At 49.3% G+C, this 24,501-nt stretch overlaps 1 protein-coding gene across 1 annotated transcript in view; it reads left to right on the forward strand.

Moving 5' to 3' along the window:
• LOC147716780 (aflatoxin B1 aldehyde reductase member 2-like) overlaps positions 1 to 24,501 on the forward strand; it is a 387,565-nt gene that overhangs the window by 331,764 nt on the left and 31,300 nt on the right. Inside the window, exon 6 of the mRNA XM_086923731.1 lies at positions 13,085 to 13,214. Within this exon, the coding sequence (XP_086779857.1) occupies positions 13,085 to 13,214 (130 nt within the window). The remainder of the gene's footprint in view (positions 1 to 13,084; positions 13,215 to 24,501) is intronic.

Consider the following 24,501-nt stretch of genomic DNA (forward strand, 5'->3'; position numbering starts at 1 on the left):
CTGCGAAACATTTCTCCCACACGTTTCTTTAAATAGTTTTGTGCCTTCCTCTTCCCCAAAACTGAGAATTTTGTCTTTGCACAATCATTGTGAAAACCCTTAAAATGTTTCCTAACAGAAGTACCTAATGGAAGTGGCATCATTATGCCAAAGCAGGATCCTGAATAGGACGTTAGCTTTTTCAACAATTGGACTTTCAAACTTTGTTTTTGCATGGCCTGTCTTTCTTGCAGGTGTATGTTCTGGCCAGCTGCCTCAGCAAGTCTACAAGTAAAGATTCTGAAAGACGATTTGCTCAACCTCTTATGATGCCTTAGAGAATGTGCGTAAAGATGTAATGGCAATCAAGAAGGTTCAATCAGTAGTCAATGGGCAGTATCCATGTAGAACCTGTGTCTGGCAGAGACAGGTCAGGCTAGAGGCCATATGAGGATCCAGTTATCATGTTCATGATTTTAAAGGGATAACATTTGCCGAAATGCTTCAAGCACGTGCATGGCATTGCTGTAGATACCAAATTACAGGCGTTCATGTTGAAAACGTGTCAGTTGCAACAAGTATTTTGAATTGTGGGAGCAACCATAAAACGGGAAAACCCAATGGTCCTACTCGCGCAGCCAGTGGGGCTGTGGTAAATAAAAAGCTAGTTATTTACGCCGTTCGGAATTTCTATAATTACCCAAGAAAATGGTAATGCATAAAACGAGGAGCAGAGTCCGTGGTCTTCGAGTTGGAAGGGTTTTATTCCAGAACTCGAGTTAAGGGAGAGCTCCTTCACCAAGCGGGTTCAGGAGTAGTCTACTTTGCTTGAAACATAACAACACTTATATACAGTACGAGTACAATCAAAAAGAAGGAGTTTCCCTTAGACTCGATTCAATCATTTCATGATGTAATCATAGCATACTTGTTCTCGTTTAAAGAATAACCTGAATAGCATTTACACATAGACAAACATATTGCATCGGGGCGATTGTGGTGGCAAGTTGCAGAGTTGCTGGTATCTGAGGACAGAGGATCGAGGCATTGTTACTGGGTCATTTCTGTCGGAAAGGTAAAGAGGACGAGGCATTGTGCGTTCTTTACTTCGTACACAAGGGTGGTGATGTTTCACAATGGTATGTGTGTGCAGCGGGGAAAAGGAAGAATGGGCTGCAGTAAACTATTCTTCCTCGTGGCTGTCCCGTGTGCTTGATTAGGTTTTCCCTTGGTTGTTAACCCAACCCGTGGCTGTCCTTGCAAACTAGGAAATCATTGACGAGCGAGAGCTGCTCGTTCGGTGACAGTCAGGGAAGGGGGTTTTTCCGAGTCATCTGACTGACTTCGTTCTTGTCTAAGGGGAAAATATCGAACGGGACGGAAACCCGTAGGTTACATGGTAGCTGGTTATTATTCTTGGCATGTGTCAGCTTTACGGAAAGAGAGCAGGCAAGAGGGGGTACAACGGGGTTTGTGTCGGAAATAGGAGGATCGGCTTGCCTGGTCGATGTCAGGGAGGATAGGGTGCATGATGGGACACCAGAGAAAAAGAGAGCTTTTTAGTCAAATTCCACATTCCCTCCTTGTCCCATAGAAACCCTATTACAGAAATTCTTAATCAATTTCTATAATCATCAGATCGTATACTTGTTCCTGTAACATAATCATTTCATTTTTCTTTCCTCTGTTTCGTGGACGAGGAGTACAGGAAGTGGCACACAGTCCACAAAGGGCGGGGCCACACTGGACACAAAGGCAACAGGTGAAGATAGTGGCCAAAACGAGGCCCAGGACTGTTAGTGCCTTCCACCCCCAGGTGGACAGGAGGTTTCAAAACCAGCCGGTCAAGGACCATGTGCCGGTGTCCATATCCAATTTGTTGGATAGAACATGGAGGCGGGAGATAGCAGAGTAAACTGATGGGGCGTTGTCTGGAATAAATACACAACAACTGGACCCTATTACCTTACACACACCACCACGGTCGGCTAACAGGACATCTAAAACTATACGGTGTTGTAGTGTCATGAGCCTGTCTGCAGCGACCTCAGCTGTAATTTTATTTAAGGCGCCAGTTGTTTCGTCTATGGCGGCCTGAACTACACGGGTTAGTTGCCGGATGTGGCGACTATTTGCCATAGGTCCCCAGAAAGGGAGAAAACCTTTAAAGAAATCTCCTACTTCTTGTCCTGTAGTATCTTCTGCATCTATGACCCCCCTTCTTTGTCTTCTAACTTGGGTCAGAGGGTCAATCAGGTGGTAATTGGCGGGGGCTGTGTAATTCGGTGGTAATAGGAATGCAATATAGCACTTTCCAGACCAGCCTTGGGGCAACCAGGTGCGTGCATGGGGTCCACAAATGAAATAGGTGTTTGGGGCAGTTACTATGGTCGGAAAATCGGGAGCGGGCAGTGTGTATGTCCTATCACACTCGCTGTTCCCCATTACTTCCCCTTTTCCTTTCCCCCTTATGCAAAACCGGCCGTTTTGCGGTATTACCCAACCTCCTTGATCTGTCCGTCTTTGATCGACGGAAAACATTTCCCTGAAGGAAGCAATGTCATGGAACTGGGAGTAACTGATATTTTCGTGATCTTCGGCCCTCCCCCAGGTGACAGTGAGATCCACGATTATAGAAACAGCCTTTACTATTTTGGTCTTTACCTCGTTCCAATTACTCTCGTTTTTCAATTTGGTCGGGGGGATGTTTCTGACAGAGGCAGAGAATATCATGGCTAAGGCATAGGCGGATCCTGAATAACCGAACGGGAGGGAGAAAAAGGGCATTCCCTTATGCACGGAATGTGGCATCAAGCCACAAACCCAACAGTTGGTCTTGTTGACTATGAGCTGGTGTTTATGGAGGGTGGAAATGAATGTATTATTTATATATTCCTTTCTTCTGTCCTCGAGGTGTGGGGGAAGATCAACATAGGAATGCATAGTGGTATTCTTTACAAACGTGGAAGAATGTGGAGGGAAAACTGTACATAAGATCCATCCCAGGCAGGCTGCTACACAGCAAACAAGTAACATTGTAAACAGAAAAATCAAGAACCTGCTATGCAGTAATTTTACATAATTAGTCTTTTTTCATTGACGCACCGCGTCATTTCTCCTCATGATGTCTATGGATTTAATACTAAGATGTCTCTGAACACGAGATCAAAACGTCTCCAGCAGCCGCTTCACCAAGAGCTTGTTCCTGGTCTTAATTAGCCACCGGTGCGTTATGATCAGGTGCAATGTCTTTAGTCTGTTTTTGGTGAGATCGCAGCCGCGATCGGTATTCCTGTTGAGGAGTGAGTTCTGGAATTGGTGAAATTATATCCGGGGCGTTGGTAGCTGTTGAACAAGGCACAGTGTCTGTGGGTATAGGTCCAAAAAATTTCCGACAGTGGCTAGCGTGGAGCCATCCTTTGCGTCCTTCCACTTTGACGGCGGTCCTCGTAGTTAGGAGGACCAGCTTAGGAGCTGTCCATCTCTTCTCCAGTTGGCTGGTACGATCGAAATTTCGGATCAGGATCCAATCACCGGGCCTGATTGCGTGTTCTCCAGGCACGGTGAGGTCTGGAAATGCTGCTGTAACCTGTGAACGACAAGATTGGAGTGCAGACATCAAGGAAGCCAGGTAATCTGTCAACATATTAGAGTCAATGTCAGTCAGTTTTCTAGGAGACGGGACCCCCCAGATGTTAGGAGGTCTCCCGAATGTTATTTCGAAAGGGGACAGTCCCGTCCGGGAATGTGCCACCATTCGCATATAAAAGAGAGTGACCGGGAGGGCAGTGACCCAGTCTATCCCTTTTTCTGCACATATTTTGGCTAGTTTCGTTTTCAAGGTCTGGTTGTGTCGCTCTACTAGGCCAGATGCCTGAGGGTGTCGGACACAATGAAATCTCCAGGAATATCCCAATAAAAGAGAAACAGCCTCCATCAATTTGGAGGAGAAAGGCTGTCCATTGTCTGAATAAATGACCCTTGGTAACCCGTATCTGGGGAAGAATTCTCACTAATTGCTTAGCTGTTGTCTGGGCACCATAGTCTGGGACAGGGTATGCTTCAGTCCATCGTGTCAGTGTACACACTACCACTAGCACATATTTGTACCCTCTACATCTGTCCATCTGGATATAATCCATTTGGAGGACTTCGAAGGGATGATCAGGAGGCTGGAATCCACCTTGTTCTACTGATACACCTTTACCAGGATTAAATTGGCAACGTATCATGCAAGTTTTTACTTTTTGTTTGGCTGCAGCTCTCAGATGTTTGTTAAACCAGATATTCCGTAAAATGTCCAGCATACCTTTCTCGCCTAGGTGGGCGGGGCTGTGGGCTGTGTCAATTATAACTTGTACCATGGAATCAGGGAGAAACCACACTGTTCTGTCTTTGGTCATCCAACCTTGATCTGTCTGGACCCCTCCTTGTTCAGCCCATTTCTTTATTTCGTCTGAGGTGGCATGTGTCTGTATGTCTAGCACATCTTTCAAGGGGTCTCTCACTACCATAGTAATCGTCTGTGTTGGTACCTGAGTGTCTGATGTGTTCACTGGATTCTGGGCTGTCTGTTTAGCAGTCCGGTCTGCTAAGTCATTTCCTTTGGATATGGTGTCTGTAGCTTTGGTATGTGCTTTGCATTTCAGAATAGCTATGGCTGTAGGTAGGTGTATGGCATCTAGTAGGGCTTGAATCAGGGGACCATGTTGTATTTTGGCCCCATGTGAGGTAAGGAAACCTCTTTCCTGCCATAACACTCCAAAATTGTGAACTACACCGAAAGCGTATTGGGAATCGGTATAGATGTTCACTTTCAATTGTTTTGCCCCTATGCAGGCCTGTGTCAGAGCGATGAGCTCTGCTGCTTGAGCTGACAGAATGTCAATTCTTTGAGTCTCTATAACTTTACAGTCTGTTGTTACTGCATAGGCTGCTACTAACTCTCCAGCACTTGTCCTCATGCACGACCCATCCACATAGAGAGTTACATCAGGATCTGGGAGTGCAACATCTGTTAGGTCTTGTCTTGGTTTTGTCACTACGTCGATCATTTCCACACAGTCATGTTGTGTCGTGTCATCTGGGTTTGAGGGCAAAAGGGTAGCAGGATTCAACACATTACATCGTCTGATCTCTATGTGTGGCTGAAAGAGCGTTAGTTCGTATCCTGTCAGTCTTGCTACAGTCAGGTGTTGGGTCTGTGTTCTATTCAGAAGGACTTCCACAGCATGTGGTACTTGTACTATCAGGGGATGTCCTAACACTATTGAATCACTTTGTCTTATGGCCAGGGCTGTAGCCGCAACGGATTTCAGACATGCAGGTAAAGCTTGAGCTACGGGGTCCAATGTGCTAGAAAAATAAGCACAGGGTCTGTTTCTTCCTGCTTGGTCTTGTGTGAGGACGGATAGTGCTGTTCCGTCACGTTCCGTCACAAACCGGGTAAAAGGCTTGCTATAGTTCGGGGTGGCCAGAACTGGTGCTTGACACAGAGCTAGTTTTAAAGCTTCAAATGCTTGGGAGTGTTCCAATGTCCAAGGGAGAGTTGTATGAGTGGCTGCTTCCACTGTGGTTAACTGTATGAGTGGTTTGACTATGTGGGCATACTGAGGGATCCATTGTCTGCAATATGAAGTGAGACCAATGAATGCACAAACTTCTTTCTGTGACTTTGGCTGAGAAATTGTCGAAATCAGTTGGATTCGTTCTTGTGTTAGTTGCCTACCCTCTTTCGACAGCAAATGTCCTAAGTAAGCTACTTGCTGTGCGCAGAACTGTAATTTTGAGGGAGACACCTTGTGACCTTTGTCTGTCAGTAAATGTAGGACTGTGAGAGATGCTTTTTCACATTCTGGTTCTGTCCTTGCTGTGACGAGGATGTCGTCGACATACTGTATCAACGCTGTATTGGCAGGCATCTTGATACTGTCAAGTTGTCTTTTTAGTGCTTGGCTGTAGATGCTTGGGCTTTCTGTAAAGCCTTGGGGAGCTCTAGTGAACCTGAAGCTTCGTCTTTTTAAACTGAATCCGAAAAGATATTGACTGTTGGGATGTATAGGAATGCTGAAAAACGCATTCTTCAAGTCGATGACTGTGAAAAATGCAGCTTCGGGATCTATGGCAGTCAATAGTGAGGAAATATCTGGGACCACCGGATATTGTGGGATCACACATTTGTTCAGCTCTCGGAGATCAACCACCAGTCGGTAGACCGGGGGTGCCTAAGGGTCAGTCCTTTTGAGGACCGGAAGAACTGGAGAATTGCAAACATTTGAATCAGTCTCGATCACCACACCATGCTCTATGAGTTCTTGGATTATTTTTAGTAAGGCTTGTTCAGCCTCGGGTGGAATCTTATACTGTCGTATACGGGGTAAGACTACACCCTCCTTGAGTGTGACTTGATGTGGGGTGATGTCCATGTATCCGACATCAGTCGAGCTTTTTGCCCACAAATGTGGCGGAATGTCTTTTAGTCTGGGGTCGAATTCTTTGACTGTGAAATGTCCTTTGAAATCTCGTAGGAACAATTTTACTCCTTCCGGTGAACAGCATATTACTGCTCCTAGTTCTTTAAGTGTCTTGATACCTAGTAAATTTTCTGGGCACGTTTCTGTAAGGACCAAATCAGTAGTACGTGTCAGAGGACCCACTCCTAAAGAGACTTGTTCAGATACTTTGTTTATGGTCGGTTTTCCTGAAAAGCCCAGAGATATATTATGTGAGCCAGAGAGAGGAACCTCTGGGACTTCCTTATGACTTATGGTAGTCCTACTCGCCCCCGTGTCTATGAGGAATTTTCTGTCTTGTCCCAGTAGTGAGCTTGTACATATGGACCTTTCTGATCTACTGGAACTGGAATAAGGGGCAAGTCACTTTCTCTCTCAAGGCTGTCTCATGCGCACGGTTCAAACTCGGGGTAATCTGATTGGGCGTACTGGTACATCTGTGTGGTAGCAGTAGCGGGCTTCTGAACCTGTGGCGGTGTAATGGTTTGAGGCTGCTGAGTGTTACCTGGTCTAGGAGTGTGTGGGCGTTCTTTTGTCTTTCCTGTCGCTATGTTGTGTTTCAGAACTGGACATTCTTTCACAAAATGGCCCTGCTGTTTGCAGTAGTTACAGGTACCTCTATTGGCCCCTACATTACCTTTGGGGCCCGTATTTACTGGTGCCGTCTGTGCAACCAGTACCTTCATTTTTGTGTCTTTTACCCTCTTCTTTTTCTGTTCCTGTTCTTCCCTTATTCTGTTGTGGTGGTACTGTACCATCTGTAACATTTTTGAAGGACTATTTGCTTGCCAGGTACTCTCAACTTTCAACACTCTATTCCTGATGGAAGGTAAGGCGTTGTCCACCAATTTGGACACAAAAAGATGAGGATATGCCTCGCTGCTATGTGCAAGACCACTATTTATAGAAAAACATTTCTCTAATCTGGTGTAGTAATCACCTGTATCCTAGTCTGGTTTTTGTTTACAGGCGGAAATGGCATCCCAATCCTCCTTTTTTGTTGTCAACAACAGAGGCAAGACCTGTATGAGGAGACTGGGCAGTTCTCTTATGCGCTCACCTAAACCTTCACCTGGTTTCCTGGCTGTCTCTTCTTGTTCTAGGGCAGTCCACGTGATCTTTTTACCACCCACCTCCCAATATTTTTCCTTCAATTTGTCAAATATGCCTGTAGGTAGAATTACTTTAAGGAGTATTATTATATCTGGATATGTAAAACTACCCATTTGGAGGATATCTTTCAGTTCCCTATGGAATCCTTCGGGGTGTTTTTCGTGAGAGGGCACCATCTTTTTCATTTCCATTATCTCTAACTTGGTAAGGGGAGTATACACATGTACTCGTTGCAGTGTACCATCTGGCTGGGGTATGTGGTGGACTTCTCGTAAAGGATATTGGCCTATACCGTAAGGTTCATAATCTGATGAGGCTAAGGTAAGCTGCAGGAAACGGAAACGCAGGTCCAGAATGGTGTTGATCAATTCCGGTCCTCGAGACTTCCATCTATCTGTCACTACTTCCTGTAACAATTTGTATAGCTTGTCTGGTCGGTGGGAGTTATTCTCATATAAGATAGCCAGGTGTTGGTTAATATAAATACCTGCTAGTCGTTCTGCTCGGGGAAGAGCCAAGAACATTTGTGCTACTATATCTGGGCCATATACTCGGTGTTGTGATATCCAATGGGTGGCAGACCGGGCCAATTCTTTTTCTTGCTGTGTAAGGGGAGGCTCATTGTCCATCCATTCATCTAGGGCTCTTTCTGTGGACTGAAAAAAGATCTTCCGAAGAAGGATCTAATCTTTTAATTTTCAGTGACATACGTGGGGTTCGCCACTTGGAGCCAGGACAATGTCGCGCTACACCCAGGAAATTCATTCTATCTAGTGTCGGACTATCATCTTCCTCTGAGTCGTCCTCCTGTGTGACTTTCTCAGAGTGGATAGTGACAATTTTCTTAACCAGTCTTTTAGTTATTTTGTCAATCTGATGTCCCAGATCGTGTGCTCCTCGGTGTATCTGATCGCTAAGATTTATTAACTCAGAGTCTACGCTTCCATTACCCGGGTCTAGTTCCCGGATCAGACAATTTATAATGAACCGCAGGAGCAGTCCTCTGATGGGAACTTTTCTCTTTTTCATGACCTGGACCAGAGCATCCGGACCTTCACCTGTCCGTATGAATTCGTAAACTTTATCCAAATGCTTAGTTACATCAGGGACCTTTTGGAGTTGACCCACGGCTAGTCTTAATCTCTCTGATATCGTGGCCATTGGGCCATTACCGGGTTCAGGGTCGTAAGGACACTCAAGAGGCGGGACATCGTCTTTATCCTCAGCCCCGTTCCCGGACACTCCTAGATCAGAGGTAGAACCACCGGCTACTAGTTCAGGAGCACGTATGGACTGGCGTGTTCTAGGCATGTTTACATAAGCGGGGGTGGTTCGGACAGATAGGCAGGAAGGAAATTTTCGGGGGCAGTGGGAATTACTTTCACCGGGGACTTGGGGTATTCTTCTACAATTTCTTCAGGCAAAACGGGATAAATACCAGTAACAAGAGCGTTTCTCTCTCTCTCCACCTGTTCGGCTAAAACTTTCTCACCTTCTTCCTGTAATTGCTTTTCTTTAGCCTGTTCCGACATTCTCTTACTTTTCTCGACTTTCCCTAGTTCTTTCTGGGCCCTCCTGTGTGCTTCCTTACGCCATAACTCAATGGCTTCTGTCTGTGAGGGCCTCGCCTTTCTTTTCCATAACTCTTCCTCTACTCTCATAATGCATTCTACATCCCATGTGCCTGTGGCAGGCCACCTATACGCCATCTCTAATTTCTCGGTATAGTCTACCCAAAGGTCTAAAAACAATATGGCACTCAATCCATGCTTGTTGTACATGAAATATCCTGGAGTGTCCCTGGGCGGGACTTTAACTGGTTTTTCTAACAGATTCTTTTTGGTGCCAACTGCACGTAATTTGGAAAACAGAGGCATTCTTAAGCTCAACAAATTATGATTAAAAAAAGATTTGGAATATACAAAAACAAAACGAACACTTTATACACTAGAATATAGTGCAACCATACCGGTTTCACGAATGAAACACGTCTTTACCGTTTTCCAAAAATGGAACCCGTCTTTATACTATCTCAGTGGTACTCACCAAGAAGCAAAACTTGAAGACCTGGTCATCGGACTCTTGACGCTTGCGCAGGAATTCGGGGCTCCAAAGACCTCGGACTCGGCACTCTCACTGGTCAGGCTCTGGGTTGGGACGCTCCGCTATCTTCTTCACCGCCTCGTGTGGATGATCAGTCGCAGTCTGCCTCCTCCTCGTCTCGAGGGAGTTAGCGGGAACACCCCGCTGTTGTGCACTTGAAGTCCGTCGAAAGTATGGAAGGGACAAGGACTCGACTTACATCTCCGGCGCGTAGGGAAGAGGGAGCGTCCCTGTTCAGGTGCCAATTAATGTGGTAAATAAAAAGCTAGTTATTTACGCCGTTCGGAATTTCTATAATTACCCAAGAAAATGGTAATGCATAAAATGAGGAGCAGAGTCCGTGGTCTTCGAGTTGAAAGGGTTTTATTCCAGAACTCGAGTTAAGGGAGAGCTCCTTCACCAAGCGGGTTCAGGAGTAGTCTACTTTGCTTGAAACATAACAACACTTATATACAGTACGAGTACAATCAAAAAGAAGGAGTTTCCCTTAGACTCGATTACATCATTTCATGATGTAATCATAGCATACTTGTTCTCGTTTAAAGAATAACCTGAATAGCATTTACACATAGACAAACATATTGCATCGGGGCGATTGTGGTGGCAAGTTACAGAGTTGCTGGTATCTGAGGACAGAGAATCGAGGCATTGTTACTGGGTCATTTCTGTCGGAAAGGTAAAGAGGACGAGGCATTGTGCGTTCTTTACTTCGTACACAAGGGTGGTGATGTTTCACAATGGTATGTGTGTGCAGCGGGGAAAAGGAACAATGGGCTGCAGTAAACTATTCTTCCTCGTGGCTGTCCCGTGTGCTTGATTAGGTTTTCCCTTGGTTGTTAACCCAACCCGTGGCTGTCCTTGCAAACTAGGAAATCATTGCCGAGCGAGAGCTGCTCGTTCGGTGACAGAGTCAGGGAAGGGGGTTTTCCGAGTCAGCCATCTGACTGACTTCGTTCTTGTCTAAGGGGGAAAATATCGAACGGGACGGAAACCCGTAGGTTACATGGTAGCTGGTAATTATTCTTGGCATGTGTCAGCTTTACGGAAAGAGAGCAGGCAAGAGGGGGTACAACGGGGTTTGTGTCGGAAATAGGAGGATCGGCTTGCCTGGTCGATGTCAGGGAGGATAGGGTGCATGATGGGACACCAGAGAAAAAGAGAGCTTTTTAGTCAAATTCCACAGGACAAGAAATTAAGGGTATGGTTCCTCTGAAACTTTAGATTGTTATGAGTGATGGGTATGTACAGATATGGGTTCCTTGCTCACCGTACCTCTGGAACCAAGCTACAGCCGATTGATGAACCCCACTCAGTGTCAAACGGTCTAGGGTTGCTTCTGTTCCTATTCAGGAAGGAATGGGCCTTGTAGTTCGGCTGCACTGTGTCGATTGTAGAAGGGTCAAGACGGATTTGTGTATAGCGTGGTCCAGAATGAGGGGCCTGGTGTGCAAAATAATGAAGGATTGGAATGCGGTCCTGAGTAATTATCAGTGACTGAAATTAATTCCACAATTCTATCCATCACTTTTTTGTATACTTTAGTGCAATGTCATAAGTGAAAAAGGTATGCCCTGATGTGGGTCCCGTGCTCACTGTGCAACTAGACTTGAGCGACACCTGTCTGACGAGCCTTAATAAGGGTGAAGCCTAGTGAATAATTTGACCCAGTGGTATCCGTTGCTCTGCCCCAGCACCGCATTGTCAACACCGGCACTTATGACAGTCTGCCTCATGGTGGCTTTGTTTGACTAATTTAAAGATGAGCAGACCAACAGTTGTTTATTATTTCAGCATACATTAAAATTACTAACACCTCCCTCAAAAGCCATTCTTCTAGCTTGGGGGGCCTGCCCTACAATAGTCTGAATTGTCACACTTGTAGGAGCGTAATGGTTAGTAGTTAGGTTGATACAGTTATTGGCAGCACTGGCAGGAGTAGTGGATGGTACAAGCTGCATTGGCCTCCTGAGGGGGGCCCTGGCACTTAATGTCTTACAAATTAAACACTGGCGAAGTCGATCTTGAGTTGCTTGTGTCCGGTTCAGCAGGACCTGCCATGGCAGTTCGGACTAGACTGTTCCTATTGAAGCAGGTCGAGGACTGATGTGCACATGGCTGAGTCAAAGCTGAGGTGGTTGATGGGATTGGGTCTGTTACTACAAGAGTCCACTTAGGCCTGAGATTCAGACTCCTGTCCCTTTTACCGCTCTTGTTTCCTTGCCACAGAACCATCTCATTAATGTTCACGGCAGAAGCCATTGTTACTTCATTCCCACAGTATAGGCATGTTGTGGTGGGTCACGGATTATGTTTCAAGTTCTTATCGGGTCAGAAATGCACAGGCAGGGCTCAGTGTCCTAACCCTGCAACAGTTCAACCACTGCTTCACGCCCTGTGCCATCCATGTGAAAGATGCTTACTGCCTCAGAAAATGGGGCAGCCCGTTTAGTAACTCCTCCATCATTTAGAAGTGATATCGCTGTAAACCTATACAAACCGCTCTGAGGATGAACTGAGCTGTGGCAGAAGTAGAGTTAATTTACAAAGCAGAAGCAAGCCATCCATGTCCAGGAGAAAGACTCTGATGATGTGAAACAAGAGGAAAAGGAAGGTTTTTATTAAAACCATGAACAGATTACTGAACAGAGAGGACGACCGTTTCTCTTTCCCTCTTCTGTCACCTTCTCTCCCTCCATTCTCTCCTTCCCGTTCCTCTACCTTCTCATCCCTCACCTCTCTCAGCCAGATTCTAGAGGGAGAGTGGAAGTAAAGGAGAGCTCAGGGGAAGAGAAGAAGCAAAGTTTCACATTCCCGAGGGTAACACTTGACGCTACAGCGAGCAGAAGAGAGGGGAGGGGTACAATTAAAATCGTGGCGCTTGATGGAAGGTGTAAGGAGAATGCAACAGGCATATTTTTCAAAGCGGGGATAAGGAGAGTGGTGAAAAAGTAAAGGTGAGGTTTAGGGTGTAAAGAATGGGACTGGGGGTAGAACCACTAGCCACGGAGAGAGGCAGTTTTAAAAGGAAAAGAGAGTTAAAGACTTGGACAAGATGGAGGAGCTGTCCCAGCAGACAGGGAGAGTGGGACAAGGGGGCAGGGGCACTTTAGAATGGTAAAGTATCTGTCGTTAGTGGACACAAGGAATGGAACTAAAAATGGAGTCTTGTAGAACAAGGGAAACTGGTAACCGTGGGGCAATAGAGAAGGCTAAAGTTATGCAAAGTATTGACTCATTTTACAGCGATTGATCTGCAGAATTTTTAAGAATAAGGTGGATTCATTTATAACACGGATGGTTTATGTATTTATCAGAGACAGTTTGGGTTCAACAACACTATTAGACCCAATGGGCCTTACTCTCTTTTCTGTCTGCAGATACTGGAAGGAGGAGTATTTCCATGGCGTCGAGCTAGTGGAGAGAGCTCTTAAGGTGGCCTATGGTGCCAAGAAGCCAAGCCTGACTGCTGCGGCGCTGCGGTGGATATACCATCACTCTAAGCTCCAGGTACAGCACTCATTCACTCAGAGCAGCTTAATCCCAGCAGCCGTGGATTTAAAGCAGCCATCGCTCCACTTTCATCCTCACAAAAGCTGTTCTGCCTACAACTACCCTCCCTAGCTGCCTGCCACCACCCTCCCTAGCTGCCTGCCACCACCCTCCCTAGCGGCCTGCCACCACCCTCCCTAGCGGCCTGCCACCACCCTCCCTAGCGGCCTGCCACCACCCTCCCTAGTGGCCTACCACCATCCTCCCTAGCGGCCTGCCACTACCCTCCATAGCGGCCTGCCACCACCCTCCCCAGCTGCCTGCCACCCCCTCCCTAGCGGCCTGCCACCACCCTCCATAGCGGCCTGCCACCACCCTCCCTAGCGGCCTGCCACCACCCTCCCTAGCGGCCTGCCACCACCCTCCCTAGCGGCCTGCCACCACCCTCCCTAGCGGCCTACCACCACCCTCCCTAGCGGCCTGCCACCACCCTCCATAGCGGCCTGCCACCACCCTCCCTAGCGGCCTGCCACCACCCTCCCTAGCGGCCTGCCACCACCCTCCCTAGCGGCCTGCCACCACCCTCCCTAGCGGCCTGCCACCACCCTCCCTAGCGGCCTGCCACCACCCTCCCTAGCGGCCTGCCACCAACCTCCCTAACGGCCTGCCACCACCCTCCCTATCTGCCTGCCACCCTCCCTATCTGCCTGCCACCACCCTCCCTATCTGCCTGCCACCACCCTCCCTATCTGCCTGCCACCACCCTCCCTATCTGCCTGCCACCACCCTCCCTATCTGCCTGCCACCACCCTCCCTAGCGGCCTGCCACCACCCTCCCTAGCGGCCTGCCACCACCCTCCCTAGCGGCCTGCCACCACCCTCCCTAGCGGCCTGCCACCACCCTCCCTAGCGCCTGCCACCACCCTCCCTAGCGCCTGCCACCACCCTTCCTAGCTGCCTGCCACCACCCTTCCTAGCTGCCTGCCACCACCCTCCCTAGCTGCCTGCCACCACCACCACATCCAATCCCTCTCTGCATCCAGTCCCTCACAACACAATCAGCTGCTCACTAACAGTATCCTCTCTGTTGCCCTGATCATTTCCACTCACTTCCCAGCTGCATACTGCTCCCAGCGGGTGATTTTGAATTACCAAGGAGAACCTGTCCTTTGATAGTAGAACAGTTGGCAATGAGTGTTTGATCTGACAATGTCAAAAGGTAGCTGCAGAAGAGCAGTGTGATCTCCATCAACCATCACAGTGCGATAGAGAGCAGGGAATTTAAGGAACACAGGGTAAGATGGGTGTGTGACAATTAGAGGCAGTGTGTGTTGTGCTGGCCATGAGTAGTAAATGTGTTTTTCATTAAAATGCAGTCATGTCCACCGTTTTATAAGATTTGAATTACTACCACTATATTCTTCAGGGCTGTAGTGATCATCAAGATGAAATGATATCCACCATTGTCCGCCACGGTGCCTCGTTTCAATTATATAGTCTAGCATAGACCACACTACAGAGCGTAAGGTGGGTGAAGGATGCATTACTGGGCTGCCGCTGAGATAGATATACATTGTTAGGACCACACAAAGATGTACTGTAAGTAGGGTAAGAAAGGGTTTGTATTGTAGAGCATGAAGCTGCATTCAGTATCACTCTTCCATCCACAGGTTGGAGAGAGAAAATTCTTCAATAGTGTACATAAAAAATAGTGACCAGCGACTTGCACTTCTGCATGAAAATCTCCTGTGACTTTCACCAGAAGTTGACAGTACCACACTAAGGTTTTTTCCACCGCCTCATAATGTTGAAGGGCACAACTGAAACTACAAAATAAGACTTTTGCATATATCAACAACTAGTAGGTCAGGGCGACTACATACAACCACACTTTTAACGTGTTGACTCTGTTAAAATAGTATGTTACTTATCCTGTAAGCATCTATTCATAGCGTATAGTCCTGCGGAGTCACATACTATGCACACTCCTGCCATCTAGTGTTGGGCCCAGACTCTGCAATTTGTTTTTCTCGAGGAAGTCTTCATAGTCCACAGCATGCGTCATTTCTCCTCGAGGCATTGCGCATGCTCAGCAGCTCCTTTGTTAGATTGTAATGTGTTCCTTGCTAGAAAAAATTTCTTTTTTTCTTTCCCCGTCTCCCTCTTTTATCTCTCCCCTTCTCTCATTTCAAATCGCTCACTCCCGAGTCCCTTGTTAAATTTCTATATTGCGTATTTCTCTAAAACGCGTCAAATCTCTCGTCTTGTTCTGTCATTGTCCTCTCTCTTGCTTCATATCTGGTTGCACCTCTATCCCTGGGCCTCTCTTCCTCTTTACTGCCATCTCTTATCCTGTTTCTCTATGTTGTCATCTGCGTACTCTCCTTTTTTAGGTTTCGCCTGGGGCACGGAGCTTTAGCTCCGCCCCCAGGAGAAATCTTTAGTTTTCAGGATGGGTGCCTTGAATACGCCCTCTGTTCCATTGGCTAGCTCCATAAATGGAGGCTAGCCATTGGAACAGAGATCTGTCCGTCATTCACGGACCAGATTCGTGGGCGTTCCTGCATTTTTATCCCTCTCCACCCTTTTTGCATCGTCATTGGGCGGTGGGCGGAGTTTCGTTTTTTTTTTGTGTGTTTGTTTTCCTCATTTAATGCCGACCATGGCCGCCGGAAGAAGTCCAGGTGAGTGCGTTCCTCCTCCCCCCTCCCGCTGTCCGTTCCTTTCCCGCCCCCCCTCCTCCCGCTGTCCATGCGCCGTTCCCGCCCCCCCCCTCCCGTGTGTCACTTTTACACTTTGTACGTCGACCGCCAAAACACAAGCGAGAACAGCTATAGAATAGCTTGTGTTCTCATTTCCGTCGCATTTTACGTACTCTGCTTATACAGGACATACTGTTACAGTTACGTAATCTGCACTAATTGTATTGCGGTCGCATTTATACAGTGTTTATTATCCCCGGCGAGAAGTTGTCCGTACGTGATAACTTTGCATAAACCGGAAGCTGACCGTGCCGGTAAAAGGTTCCAGCACGGATGTCTCCTCCAAGCCACTCGCATAAAAGTAAGCCGCTGCTCCTTCGAGTCCGGAAGCCGGGGCTGCGCTCACGCTCTCCGGGGCGGCTGAATGAAATGCCTGCCTTCCTCTTGTCGTTTCTTACCAGGGGAGTGTGCAGGGTGGGTCCGGCAGGGGTAGTGACAGCCGCCTTCATCTGTAAAGCAACCTTGTTAAAACAAATTGTGTTGTGTGTAAATGAAGCGCTTATTTCCTCGTGGTGTCATATTGTGTTTGTTTTCTTTGTTGAGATGTTTGCTGTGAGTTAACCCACTCTGTGCCCTTTGCTACATGCCACATTGTAGTCCCGCTTCTGTATTTATGTATAGGCTATCCCGATTTTTGGTTTTCAAAATCTGGCCCCTGTTACTGAGACTCGGAGAAGCACAACATTTCTGCGTGCTTCGACCCAGCCAAACACAATGGAAGGCGTCCCAGGTGAACCCTGGAGATGGCTGCAGCGTTCTGCGCATGCTCGAGTGATTCCACTTGCGAGCAGGTCGACTCAAGAGCTCTCTGAACAAGCCCAGAGCCTCTCTGAAAGGCCTCAGGCCCTTCCTGGTGCGCAAAGGCGGCGCCAATGCCTTCACAGGGCCATAAAAACCACAGCCGTCAGCGCTGTTGAACCGCCCTTCAGTGCAGACGAAAGGCCGGTATAATAATATAGTCGGATATGTCTGCCTCAGCTTGCTCAGCTGGGCCTGGTGAAAGGAGCGTCGGTCTGTGTGCTGTGGAGGGTATCCCCCACCCCACCCCACACACTCTCCCGGGGAAGCTGTATCACGGGTGATCTCTGCAGATAAAACCGGGGAGGAGGTGTTGGCGGGGAGTGCTGGAGCCGGCTCGGATTTATGAGAGGAGACAGACACCCGACCGTGTCTTCATCTGCACTATGTCAGTTAATACCACACAGCTGGGCCGCTACGGTGCAGCAGGCCCCCGTCCCGCACTCCTCTGTGAAACTGTAACAGTATGGTTGTTACAAAAATCTGAATAGCGCTCTGCGGCCGCTAGAATGGCCTTGCAGCGCTGTTCTAGTTTCGTCACCTTAACTTCCTGATCTCTGGGATAGAACGGCCCCCAGACTGTTTTCTGTTTTATTGGTCGGGCTCACAGCAGCGTAGGCTGACTTCAAGCACTTTTTTTCGTTGTGTGACTGTTGGAGGTGTTTGCAGGGCCTGAACGGGGCACAGCAGCCCCTTCCCTTCCATTCCCTGAGACAGAGGTGCCATCAGCGGACCCGGGCTTTCCAAAACTGCCATGGCCTACTATACCTCCGCCTCCTTCCCGAAATATCTGGGGAGAGAAATAATCGCCCTGGTCATGTGCCACATGGAGGGCGGGATATGTCCACTGTTAGGATTGAAGTATGTCTCTTTGGTAACTTCCTCTAAATTACCCGCATCCATACATGCACACTTAGCAAACGGAGACATGCATATGAAGGCACTACCACCCTGCACACAGCTGCTGCATAAACTGCAATGCAGCGAGCAAAGGAAAGCACTAGTCTGTCATAGACGCAGACTTGTGAAGTATTTAAGCAGGTTCTCTCAATTTGAACACTTCCTAGGCAGTTATGTCGGTGAGGGTTCAAGATGTGCAATGCAATAGGTCGCACATTTGCAAAAGTTTAAGCTATTGCCATTGTAAATATCAATGCCATTTATTTATCTGTTTTCAAAACCAACACATACATAAACATTTTGTCATTTACAATGCCAATAGCTCTAACTTTTGCAAAGGCGAGACCGTTGCATTGCAAATGCTTATTTTAAAACTTAATTTCGTGACTACATTGGTTGTTGCAAACAGATGTTTTAAAAGTTGCAGTAATTCAATTTCTTTGCTCGAAGAAACCCTCCTACATATAATAGCTGCTTTGATTTCAGGATTGTATATACATCTATGTATTTTCTATCAATTGCAGAAGCATACTGATGTATGATAACTTTAACTTTTTTCGCTTTTTATGTAGTCTGGTTAATACCCTGGAAGATGTAGAGCGAGATCCTTCATCTTATTCTTTTTCGTCTATTTTTTTATCATTACACATGTGTGAATACACAAGAGTGCATGAGAATAATTGCTGGTAGTTTTTAAAGCATTTCTCAAATCATAGCAGAATCGAAATTTGCCTAGCTAGTGTGACGGTAAGTTTCAATTCTATTAAGGACACGGAGGCGAGGATTATGCTTTTCTTTCTCTGCTATTTATTAAAACACAAAACGCATAGCAGCCCAGAAAAGCTCTTACTGTATTGGAACATCATCATCGGTTACAATAAAGGAAGAAAAAGCATCAAAATAAGCAACATAGTGCAAATGTCTCAGACTTTCACTTCAAGTCCCAGCACTCCAACCTGTAAGATCCGAGGGTAGTCCTTTCACAGTGTCCATTATCCTTATATAAGCAGACCCCTCATTCCATTCTTCCTCTTTCTTCGCGAATTACGCAACATCTTTACTGGTCCTGTTTGGCACCATCATTACCTAGTGACAAAACACAACTGCATGAGAGTTGTACAACCAGACGCATGTCAGCAAAACAATACAGACAGCAACAGGCATGAAATAACGACATCAAGTAGAAACCTACGTACTTACTGGCATACGGGTGGGACGTCACGCGGACGATCTGGGTGGGATAATCCTCGCCTCCGTGTCCTTAATAGAATTTAAACTTACCGTCACACTAGCTAGGCAAATTTCGATTCTATGGCAGGACCGGAGGCTCAGATTATGCTAGTTTAAAGCTTACTCACCACCAAACTGGCAATGTCCACCACTGGTTTGAAGTAAAACTTCTTGAACGTGGACTCTGAAGACCAGTCCGCAGCACGCATCAAGTCTTCCAAGCGTGCACCTACTGCAAACGCCTTGGAGGCCATGGCCCCTCTGGCAGAATGAGCCCCAAAACGTTTAGTATCGATACCTGCCTCTTGCATGACCCAGCGCACCCACCTGGCAATAGTGGGGGGAAGAGACTGCATGGTGTGGTTTACGCAAGGCAATCAACAACTGACGTTCGCCCGGAGGACGAAGATCCCAAGTCATATCCTCATATGCTTTTAAACATTTCAGAACACATAATTTAGGGACATCAACAAACGCAGGATACGTAATGGTTCTAGAGCCAGACTTGGTACGGCGACCAACCGTAAAGGTGACGCCATCAGGCGAAAACACCCGAGCGGACACATCTAGAGCGCGAACATCAGACACTCTGCGACAAGACACCAAGCATAACAGCATGGCCAATTTGGCCGAAAGCTCCTTCAGAGACAAATACCTATTAGCCTGCCAAGAGAGGAACAGATTCAAAACCACATTCACGTCCCAAAGGACGGAGTATCGAGGTTCCGGCGGCAAAGCCAACCGGACACCACGCAAGAGCCTGCACACAAAAGGATGTTCCCCCACTGGGGACCCGTTCACCGGCAGGTGCGCGGCAGAAATCGCTGACCGCTTGGCATTGATAGTGCGATACGCCAAACCCGCCGTAGCCAATTCCGTCAGGAAGTTTAAGATGGGAACCACTCCTGCGACCAAGGGATCCAGGTCATGTCGAAGACACCAACGTACCCATTTAGCCCAAGCGGACTTGTAGCGTTTCGACGTACTGGGAGCCCAGGCCTTGGACAAGAGTCCTTCAGCCGGTCGCGAAAGGCCTGGGAGCGACCAGTGTCCCCTGAAAGCCTCCATACCATGAGGCGGAGAGAACCCTGCACAAGGAGATGAGGCTCCTGATCCGGGTTGAGAAGCAGGTGAGGAAACTGGGGGAGTAGGATTGGAAAATCCCAGGAAAGTTCCAGTAGAACTGGAAACCACACTTGCGACCTCCAGAACGGAGTCACCAGGACCAGCTCCCCCGCCTGTCGGCGCAGCTGAGCCGCCATCCTCGTTATCATGGAGAAGGGAGGAAACGCACAAGGCGACTCCCGACTCCAGTCCTGAAGAAACGCGTCCGTGGCTTCCGCCACTGGATCCGGCCTCCAGCTGAAGAACCTCGGAAGTTGATGATACAACCGTGAGGCAAAGAGGTCGATCGAAAAAGGACCCCAGAGGCCGTTCAGCCATCGAAAAACCGACACATCAAGTTTCCATTGACTGAAGTCCCGTAGATACCTGGAATGCCAATCCGCTACTTGATTGGACTGTCCCGGCAGGTATTCCGCCTGCACCGACACTTGATTGTCCAGGCAATAGGCCCAAAACTCCTTCGCTAGATTCGCTAGCGCACGGGACCGCGAACCACCCAGATGGTTCACATACCGAACGGCTGAGACGTTGTCCATTTTCCAAAGGACACACAATTGCACTTTGTCCTTGGTCCAGCACCTAACCGCAAAGGACCCCGCCAGGAGTTCCAGACAGTTGATATGCAACCTCTGCTCCTCCGGCGACCAGGCGCCGCCTGTGGAAAATTCTCCGCAGCGAGCGCCCCAGCCTGCTCTGCTGGCATCGGACTCGATCACTAAATCCGGGACCGACCCAAAGATCGCCCGACCATTCCAGGCTTCCATGTGAGAAAGCCACCACGTCATCTCCTCCTGCACCTCCTCCGAGAGAGGAACCAACTGATCGTACGACAAACCTCTGCGCAAATGAAATGCTTTGAGGCGCTGAAGGGCCCTGTAATGCAGCGGCCCCGGGAAAATCGCTTGGATGGAGGAAGACAAAAGGCCCACTACCCTGGCAATCTGCCTCAGCGAGGTGTGGGACCTCCCCACCGTCTGCCGCAGCACATGACGGATCTTCGACAACTTGCATGTCGGAAGGGGGGCGGAGCTAGCCGGCGTCGATGGCGGACGCGTGAGCCCTCGGCTCCTCGCAAAGCTCCAGAATTATCCTGCTTAAATATCCTTCATGGGCTCGAATTGGCTATAACTTGCCAGGAACCATCTGCTGGCAACCCGGGCACTCCGAAGACCCTGTTGGCTGGCTGCAGAGCGTGAATTCCTGTACATCCTGGGGCATTGTGCCTGGTGGCGCGCCTGTGGCGGACTAGGCCGAGAGCAGCGGGCTATCCTGGTGAGGTGGCCGGGCGACGTCACTGTACGTGCGGCCATACCTCCGGCGGCTGTCGCACGCCGTGCGAGCCGCGGCAAGATTGACACGAACACTGATTTGTGAGGCCCTCTACCTTCCTGCCCCGCACTGCCCTGGTGGGTGAGGGGACTGGAGAAGCAGCGGAGCGACGAAACACCTAAACTGAGGCACCGCGCCACGTGGTGGGGCGACATTGAACCTGGCGTGGTAACCTGGCTCACTTGCACAGACTACGGGAGGCTGTGCCTTCTCCTCTGAGGCTGCGGAGGGACGTATCACCTGGGACAGCTGAAAAGGACAGGTCCCTGTCTGGCACCGGACCGTTCTGAAAATTGAGTACGGAGAGGCGTTGTCCGCCATTGTCGCCGCCATTTTTCTGCGCATCGGATACCAGACCGCTGGCACTGAGGTATCGTGAACTGTGGTGGACACTTCTTTGCAGGGCACTGCCACGCATCGTGAACACAATGGGGAAGACCGAGGCGAACCAGGGGAAGATCTCCTTTGAACGGCGCCGCCCGAAAGGTGCAGAGGCTCCGGCACCGGACTCATCGCCGAAGGGTGCGGCAGCGGCTCCGACCCAGGCTCCGACGGAGCTCCGGGACATGTTGGCAGCCATGGAGAAAGGCATTCAGGAGAGTATTGCGGCGGTGGGCACCAAAATAGACGCTCTGTCGTACAGGATGGACCGTATGGCAGAGCGTGTGGACAAACATGCGGAGCGCCTTGACATGGCGGAGCGTCGGCTCACTGAGGCCGAGGAAGCCCAGATGGAGTGGGACAAGGAGCGCAAGCAATTCGACAGACTCCTGACAGTCATCAGGGACAAGACAGAGGACCTGGAGGCACGTTCCCGCAGATCCAATCTACGCATCACGGGAGTGGCGGAATCCACGCAAACGGGGAAAATGGAACTTTATGTGGAGAAACTCCTGAAGGCACTCCTGGGAGAGGAAGTCTTTTCCCCCATGTTCATTGTGGAGCGCGCCCACCGCTCGCTGGGCCCACAGCCCCAGCCTGGCTTGCCACCTCGCCCCATAATCGCGAAACTGCTCAACTATCGCGACCGAGACACTGCCCTGAGAGTGGCGCGAGAGAAGGGCCAACTCCAGCATGAGGGCATGAATATCTCCCTCTACCCGGACTTCACAGCCAAGGTGCAGGAGGAACGGCGGCAGTTCGCGCCCTACAAGAAGCAGCTCAGGACGCTAGGCCTGGACTACGCCATGTTGTACCCGGCCAAACTTCGGATTAATACTGGTGGGAAGTCGTACTTCTTTACAGACCCGAAAGAACTGCATAAGTCCCTTAAGACCTGGATGCGGGAAAGGAAGGAGAACCGGAGTGGCCGGGAAGACGAGGAGGAGGCATCTCTGGAGGAACAGGATTGAACGCCGGCGGCGGGAGGGTTCGACCCTCTACACACGACTCTGATTACGGACCCGGACAGTATGGGCACCCCGGCCTCACAATGGCGCCTGATCCACGATTTTGGAAAGGACAACCTGGTTACCCTATGATGCTGGTAAGGGGGTGTGTGCCTGGTGGCAGTATACACTGAGCCGGGGGAGCCGGACAGAGGGGTGCTGAGTGACACTTTTCATCATGCCATGAGCAATGACTCTTGAATGGAGCTGAGAGGGGGGCAGTACTTGCACTATTTTGGAACAGTCGGTGGAGTACTGCATTGGTGCGCTCTGCCCTCGAGCTTTTGGTTGGTGCTGCTCTCTGAGGAGTGGGTGTCGGACTATTTGACACTACACCGATAGGGGGTACATGGGGGGGGGAGTGTGGGGTCTGCCTGGCCAGGTTGGGGGAGGTCGGCTGTGGGTGGGTAGCTGTTCTTGGGGTGGGAGTTGGTCTCGGGGTGGGGAGGGGGGGTGTTTGGTTGGGGTTGTTGACGGGGTCTGCCGGTGAAGTGTGTGAATTGAAGTGTTCTGCTGTCCTTGTCTGCGAGCGCCGGAGGGCGCTTATGGGTCGGGGTGCCCTACTGTGTCCTACACTACCCCATCTTCTGGTCCACGATCTGAACCCACTTAGCAATGGCTGATACAACACCAACTCTGAACGCACACACCCGGAATGGGCTGAATTTAATGACCTGGAATGTGCGGGGTCTGAACGACTTCCGCAAAGTAAGGAAAGTCCTCAGCTACCTTAGCAGACATCACATTGACATAGCTCTACTGCAGGAGACACACCTACCACTCTCCAGCAGAATGCTCAAATCCAGGGGATTGTCAGGTAATACTGTGGCGGCGGGTTTCACTACGCATGCCCGAGGGGTGTTAATTTGGGTCAATCCGAAGTCACAGTTGCGACTCATACCGGTGCACGCAGATCCAGATGGGAGATATGTCCTGGCGAGATGTGTGGGTAAGGGGATGGACATACTGATAGTGAACGTTTATGGTCCTAACTATGACCACCCTGAATTCTATAAGACACTGGCAGCTATTGCAAGAACGCACGCACAGCCTTGGGTACTGTGGGGCGGGGACTTTAACTTTGTGTTTGACCCATCACTGGACCGCTCTGCGGGCCCTGCCCGGAGGCCAGTGGCCTCGGCCACGTACATGGCGGCTGAGATGATTAAATCTGACTTGCTGGATGTCTGGAGGGAAAAGCATCCGAGGGCGGGTGGGTTTACACACTATTCTGCGTTTCACGACGTACACACCAGGATAGACTACTGGCTGGCTACTCCCCCGGTACTTAATAACATTCACACGTGCACAGTCCTCCCACGCACGCTCTCAGATCATGCCCCTATTCTCCTCCACCTTGCAACGCCCAGGAAGGGGATCCCGGCCTTCACATGGCGGTTCCCGCCCTTTGCACTGCTAGACGAGGCCTTCCGGGGGGAACTGGCGGAGGCAATAGAGCAGTTCTTTACTACTAACATAGGCACGGTGGATGACTTCTTTACGGTATGGGAGGCATTTAAGGTATACATCAGGGGGGTGGCGATGTCGAAACATTCGGGTGTGCTGCGATCTATACGCAGGGACCTAACTGCCCTGGAAACGAAGATGGCAGATCTGGAGGCGGAGCAGCTGCGGCTGGGCGGCGAAACGGGAGATGGAGAGATGTCCCGACTCCTGTCTGAGTTTCAGGCGCTGGCGGATAGAGAGGTCCTTTACATGGGCAAATACGCCACGGCGAGACAATATGGGGAGGGTGAGAGGCCAGGAGCGCTC

Source organism: Lissotriton vulgaris, chromosome 5 (genome assembly GCF_964263255.1).
Source record: "Lissotriton vulgaris chromosome 5, aLisVul1.2, whole genome shotgun sequence".
NCBI lineage: Eukaryota > Metazoa > Chordata > Amphibia > Caudata > Salamandridae > Lissotriton > Lissotriton vulgaris.